General features: G+C 39.8%; 1 protein-coding gene across 2 annotated transcripts in view; it reads left to right on the top strand.

Annotated features, from left to right (window-relative positions):
• The window catches only part of mtif2 (mitochondrial translational initiation factor 2), a 29798-nt gene that overhangs the window by 665 nt on the left and 21672 nt on the right, over positions 1–7461 (top strand). Inside the window, exon 2 of one of the 2 annotated variants that reach the window (XM_073051008.1) lies at positions 3864–4061. The exons of the other annotated variant lie outside the window; for it this stretch is intronic. Within the exon in view, the coding sequence (XP_072907109.1) occupies positions 3870–4061 (192 nt within the window). The 5' untranslated portion in view covers positions 3864–3869. The remainder of the gene's footprint in view (positions 1–3863; positions 4062–7461) is intronic. 2 annotated transcript variants of the gene reach the window in all.

Here is a 7461-nt window from a genome sequence, read left to right as displayed (position 1 = left end):
TTCCCTTACCATGGTCATAAACTACCCTTCCAGGTGAGGCAGTGATTTATTAGATACACCTCCTCCAAGTTTGTCCCATGCATTTGCTTTTGTGACGTGGCCTCCTCTACATTGGTGAGACCAGTTACGGCCTAGCAAATGTATTGCTAAGCTGTTCCCTGTTCCCTGTCCTCTGGTTATCTTGAATTCTTGAATGCAATCTATTTCATCAATCCTCCCTATTTCTGTACCAATCAGTCTACCCTGGGGTTCTCCACTGTCAGGATGAGGCTATCTAAAAGAACAACATCTCATTCTGCCACCTCTCTTGACATCTAAGGTTCCCTTACCTTGCCATCCTTGTCCATCCTTCTAACTGGAACATATCTGTCCCATACTCAGGGCAGTATTTTAATACCCTCCAGATATCAGACGTAGACTTGCCCAAAAACAGCTCTTCCCAATTAACCCTCCTTACTCCTGCCAAATACTCTTATAGTTTAATTCTTTTCTGCCAACCCTGTACTTATATTTATTTATAGCTTTCTTAAGGAGTTGTGATGACTAATTGTTCTCCCACTAAAAGGCCAGTCACCTGGCTGGGCTCAATACCCAACACCAGGTCCAATAGTGGCCCCTCCACTTGTCTGACTATCTACATATTAATTTAAGCAACCTCCTGGATGCAGCTAACAAATTCTGCCCTATATAAACATCATGGCGATCCTAGTCTATATTAAGGAAATTAAACTCACCCACAACAACCCTTCACGAATCTGCCTGCATATCTGTTCCACAGTATCCTGGTGGTTGTTGAGGGTGTCTGTAGTATTATCCTATCAGTGTAATTACACTTTTCTTGTATTTAACTTCTACCCATCTGGACTCAATGGATGAGCCTTCATTATGCCCCCTCCAAGTGCAACTGTGATATTGTTCTTAACTAATAGTGCTACCCCACCACCTCCTCCTCCTCCTCCTCCTGTTTATTCTAAAACATTAAAACTTTGGAATATTAAGCATCTATTCCTGTTTCCCTTTCAACCAAGTCTCTGGTAATGGCCACATCATAAGACATTGGATCAGAAGTAGGCTATTTGGGCCATTGAGTCTGTGTCACTATTCCATCATGGCTGATTTATCCCTTTCAACCTCATTCTCCTGCCTTCTTCCTGTAACCTTTTACACCCTGACTAATCAAGAACCTATCAACCTCTGCTTTAAATATACCCAACAACTTAGTCCCCAAAGCCATCTGCGGCAACAAATTTCATAGATTCACTCTCTGGCTAAAGAAATTCCTCCTTATCTCTGTCCCTCTCTTCTGAAGCTGTGCCCTGGGGATCGAGACTTCCCCACTGTAGGAAACATATCCACTGTTAAGGCCTTTCAATATTGCAGTGAGACCTCCAACCCCCTATTCTTCTAAACTCCAGAGAGTCCAGATTCAGAGCCATCAAGTACTCCTTGTATGTTAACCCTTTAATTCCTTGAATCATTCTTGTGATCATCCTCTGAATCATCTCCAATGCCGGCATGTCTTCTCTTAGATGGAGGCCCAAAACTACTTTCCATATGTGAAGTGCAATTTGACCAATACCTTATAAAGCCTCAGCATTATGTCTTTGCTTTTATGTTCTAGTCCTTTCAAAAAGAATGCTGATATTGCATTTGCCTTCCTTACCACCAATTCAATCTGCAAGTTAACCTTTTGGAAATCATGTACGAGGACTCTCAAGGCCCCTTACCCCTCAGATTTTTGAAGTTTCTCTCCTTTAGAAAATAGTCTATGCCTTTATTCCTTCTACCAAAGTTCATGACCATACACTTTACTTCACTATATTCCATCTGCCACTTCTTTGCCCATTCTCCTATTCTGTCTAAATCTCCCATGCGGGACCTTGTCAAAGGCCTTACTGAAGTCCAGGTAGACAACATTCACTGTCTTCCCTTCATCCACTTTTCTGGTAACCTCCTCAAAAAACTCTAGTAGATTTGTTAAACATGACCTACCATGCACAAAGCCATGCTGACTCTCCCTAATAAGTCCCTGTCTATCCAAATACTTGGAGATCCTATCTCTTAGTACTCCTTCCAATAATTTACCTGCTACCGACGTCAAACTTACCGGCCTATAATTTCCCAGATTACTTTTAGAGCCTTTTTTAAACAACAGAACAACATGAGCTATCTTCCAATCCTCTGGCACCTCACCCTTAGATACCGACATTTTAAATATATCTGCCAGAGCCCCTGCAATTTCAACACTAGTCTCCTTCAAGGTCCGAGGGAATACCCTGTCAGGTCCTGGGGAGTTATCTACTCTGATTTGCCTGAAGATAGCAAGCACCTCCTCCTCTTCAATCTGTATGGGTTCTATGACCTCACTACTTATTTGCCTTATTTCCATTGACTCCATGCCAATTTCCTTAGCAAATACAGATGTAAAAAACCCATTTACGATCTCCCCCATTTCTTTTGGTTCCATACGTAGCCAACCACTCTGATCTTCAAGAGGACCAATTTTATCCCTTACTATCCTTTTGCTCTTAATATACCTGTAGAAGCTCTTTGAATTATCCTTCACCTTGACTGCCAAAGCAACCTCAGGTCTTCTTTTAGCCCTCCTGATTTCTTTCGTAATTTTTTGTTGCACTTTTTATACTCCTCAAGCACCTTGTTTGCTCCGTTTCCTATACATGTCATACATCTCTCTCTCTCTTCTTTATCAGAGTTCCAATATCCTTTGAGAACCAAGGTTCCTTATTCTTATTCACTTTGCCTTTAACCCTGACAGGAACATACAAACTCTGCACTCTCAAAATTTCTCCTTTGAAAGCCTCCCACTTACCAATCACATCCTTGCCAGAGAGCAACCTGTCCCAATCCACGCTTTTCAGATCCTTTCTCATTTCTTCAGATTTGGCCTTTTTCCAATTTAGAACCTCAATCCAAGGACCAGATCTATCTTTATCCATGATCAAGTTGAAACTAATGGTGTTATGATCACTGGAACCAAGGTGTTCCCATACACTCACTTAATTCACCTGTCCTAACTTGTTTCCTAATAGGAGATCTAATATTGCATTCTCTTTCCTCATATCATACATTTAGATGTTTCTTCACTCTTCAGGTAATAAATCTCTTCTGATTAAGATGCTCCCAACTCACCAACACATCTTTATAAACTCCAGCTTCTTCTTTATCCTCTTAGAGCTAGTAATCATTATTTGTACTATTTATTCTGTCCTGGCTTCCATCTTAGCACATCTTTACCTCTTTTTGTTCAGAGCTTTATGTTCTCTGCAACTGAGAACCTTTTTTCCCCCTTAGCTTTTCCAACTTCTGATGAAAGTTTATCAGTATGAAACATTAACCAAGTTTTTATCTTCAGATACCGCTTGATCTGTTGAATGTTTTCAGCATTTTCTGTTTTTATTTCAGATTTTCAGCATTGGCGTTATTTTGCTTTTGGATCTGTTCCTATTTTTATTCCCTTTTCTTTCAATAACCCTTTTCTAAACTGACTGCTAATACAGTCGGGATTAGCAATCAAGTTGTTGGACCTTCTTAAACAAAAGCAGAAAATGTTGGAAAGACTTAGTAAATCAGGCAGCAACCTACAATCCTTTGGCCTTGGTCTTTATGCTACAGATGTCATTAGCTTAGTTCTTAATCCATAATTACATTTGATCCTTTAGATTTTCCTACAATGACAATACTGTGATTAAAATGTTTTTCACAAATGTTTATAGTTATTAATATTATAGCATTTTAACATCCTCAGTAAATCCTGCAGTACTTTCTTCTCCAGTGCTATCCATCTGAAATATTTTATTAATGTTGAGTCTTAAAGATTATTCATAAATTATTTTGCTCCTCAGTTGGTGATGATGATGAGAAGATTATTGATTAGACTGAATCCTACCATGTGGAAGTCATGCAACCATGGAATCCCGATACTGAAATGGAAAGATGCTTGTGACTTAAGGCCAAATCCATGTTTGCTGCAGCAAAGGTGTTTACCCAGGGATATTAACAAATTCAGCCCATTGTGCATCAGGCATTTTAGCACTAAGGGGGTATGATGATCTATTTTAATTTTTGATCTTAGACTGTCTTTTACTTTGCCTTGTCAATATGCTTGAATAATTGATGGTTAATCATTAAAGGATATTTGTGGACATCTGTGCTAACTTGTATTTTCTGAAATGAGTTAATGAAATAATTTAGGAAACTGTATTTGCACTGGTTTCTTGATTTGAGAGGTGAGATTGTTTATTTCACTTGAATGCTGTGGCATTTTCCTACAGTTGGGATAGAGTTAGTAGCTCAAAGTTGTACTTCTTTAAAAACTACATTTTTGATTGCTTTTCTTTGAAATGGTTTTGAAAATCACTTTCACTCTATCTATTGATTTGATGTCTGCTTACTCATGGGGTTGACCCTAAATCCCATCCATCTCAAATATTTCTAACAATATATATGTATACATGTTGAAGAACCAGTCTTTGTCAGCATAATTGCAGTGAATGGTTTCCAGACCACTTCTGTTCTATACTTTGGAATAGAAAGCAGCTTTTGTTCACACAATTGCATCTTTAGATTTTGAAATCAATCACTGTTAGTGATTAAATTGAAGTAGTTTATTAGCTAATATCCTTTCCTTTTAAACTCATTGCACATTTAAATATGCACTGCTCTAAGAATATTATAGAGAATATTAATGTTTTTTATTTGTGTGGTATATAGGTACAAAGGGAAGAGGTATCTGCTTTTTCTTTGTAAGTCCATGCATCTATTCATCACAGATATAAGAATGCCTCTGTATTGATGCAGATCGATACACAGGGTAATAGGTCATTCTTAAACATTTTATAAATTGCCATGAGAAAATAATGCACGAATTGTCCAAAACAATCCTAGTTACATCACGAAGCTGGGTAACTAGCATGCTGAAAGATTTAGTTATACACTTGGACATGACTACCAACCACAACAACCCCCCCCCCCCCCCCCATCCCACACCTGCTCATTTAAGTAGTGATCAGAAAGAAAAATAGTTTGATGAGATTGTTTTTTAAGAATTTTACAATTAATCACAGAGACAGAAGAATGTTTAATTATGGGTGATCAGGAGAGTCCAATAGCCATTGACTTGTATATTGAGGATGAGAATAAGGAAGCCTATTTGGAATTTTAAAAAAAAATCACACTTTTCAAAGTTTCAAAGTAGATTTAATATCAGAGTATGTATCCAGTACATAACCTGAAATTCACCCTCTTCACAGACATTCACGAAAAAAAGAAACCCCATACAGCGATAGAAACACTGAAGCCCTGAAGCCCCAACCCTTCCTTCTCCCTTCGCACAAGCAGCAGAGTAGCATGATGCTATTTCCCTTGGCTGGAGACTTTCCACTAAACATTAGTTATATTTTTAGCGATTGTGGTGAGGCCAAACAGGAATGAAAAATACAAGTGAAGATTTACGGACGGAGAATCAATGTTCCTGCATGATGCCTGGGATAACTAGTTTAGGGATTTGTAAGAGTAAAGATTTGGATCATGAACTACCGTCTTTGAAACTGTGAGGGACAAGGAAAGAGAGCTGTATGGTAGAGAGAAAAGGAAAAAATCTTCAAAGATTTGGCTATTGAGGACTGAATGCAGAATGTCTTCATTTGGGGTATGAATCTTTGGAATTCAGCACTATCAGTGAATATTCTTAAGGCAGAATAGTGTTTTTGGCATTGGGAGTATCCAGGAAAATAGGCATAGAGAAGGAAACAGAAATTGATATATAAATCGGCAGGTCCTGGTGGATTGGAAGATGTCAAATGTCACACCACTGTTCGAGAAAGGATGTAGGCAAAAGGCAGGTAACTATAGGCTAGTTAGTTTAACATCCATTGTTGGGAAAATGCTTGAACATAGAACATAGAATAGTACAGCACATTATAGGCCCTTTGGCCCACAATGTTGTACCGACCCTCAAACCCTGCCTCCCATATAACCCCCACCTTAAATTCCTCCATATATCTGTCTAGTAGTCTCTTAAACTTCACAAGTGTATCTGCCTCCACCACTGACTCAGGCAGTACATTCCATGCACCAACCACTCTCTGAGTGAAAAACCTTCCTCGAATAACCCCCTTGAACTTCCCTCCTCTTGCCTTAAAGCCATGTCCTCTTGTACTGAGCAGTGGTGCCCTGGGGAAGAGGCGCTGGCTGCCCACTCTGTCTATTCCTCTTAATATCTTGTACACCTCTGTCATGTCTCCTCTCATCCTCCTTCTCTCCTTAATCTCTGATCATAATTCATACTCTCAAAACCAGACAGCATCCTGGTAAATCTCCTCTGTACCCTTTCCAATGCTTCCACATCCTTCCTACAGTGAGGCGACCAGAACTGGACACAGTACTCCAAGTGTGGTCTAACTAGGGTTTTATAGAGCTGCATCATTACATCGCGTTTCTTAAACTCTATCCCTCGACTTATGAAAGCTAACACCCCATAAGCTTTCTTAACTACCCTATCTACCTGTGAGGCAACTTTCAGGGATCTGTGGACATGTACCCCCAGATCCCTCTGCTCCTCCACACTACCAAGTATCCTGCCATTTACTTTGTAAAATTGAAGCTATCATTAAAGAAGAAATAGTGAGGCATCTGGAAAGAAATGCGTTAGGCAGACGCAGCATGGATTCAGCAATGGCAGGTCCTGTTTGACAAACTTACTAGAGTTCTTTGAGGATATAACAAGCGCTGTGGATAGAGGGGAACAGATGGATGTTATTTACTTGGATTTCAAGTCATTCGATAAGGTCCCACATAAAAGGGACCTTATCAAACACCCGGATAAGAATATATAGAGTTGGGGGTGATGTATTAGCATGAATAGAGGATTGGTTAACTAATAGAAAGCAGAGAGCTGAGATAGGTGGGTGTTACTGTGGTTGGCAATCAGTGGTGAGCGGTGTACCACAGGGTTCAGAGCTAGGCCCGCTACTGTTTACAATATACATTAACAATCTGGAAGAGGGGACTGAGTATCTAAGTTTGCTGAGATACTAGATTGAGTGGAAAAGAAAACTGTGCAGAAGATACAGACAGTCTGCAGAGAGATATAGATGGGTTAAGTGAGTGGGCAAGGGTCTGGCAGATGGAGTACAATGTTGGTAAATGCAAGGTCATCCACTTTGGAAGGTAAAACGAAAGAGCAGGTAATTATTTAAGTGGTAAAAAATTCCTGCATGTTGCTGTGCAGAGTGACTTGGGAGTGCCTGTGCATGAATCACAAAAGGTTGGTTTGTAGGAACAGCAGGCTATCAAGAAGGCAAATGGAATGTTGGCCTTCATTGCTAGAGGGATTGAATTTAAGAGCAGGGAGGTTATGTACAGGGTAATGGTGAGGCCAGACCTGGAGTACTGCGTGCAGTTCTGGTCTCCTTATTTGAGGAAGGATGTACTGGCTTTGGA

Source organism: Hemitrygon akajei, chromosome 7 (assembly GCF_048418815.1).
Source record: "Hemitrygon akajei chromosome 7, sHemAka1.3, whole genome shotgun sequence".
In the NCBI taxonomy this organism is placed as follows: domain Eukaryota; kingdom Metazoa; phylum Chordata; class Chondrichthyes; order Myliobatiformes; family Dasyatidae; genus Hemitrygon; species Hemitrygon akajei.
The sequence above is the reverse complement of the archived record's forward strand: the minus strand, read 5'-3'. Positions and strand labels throughout refer to the sequence as shown.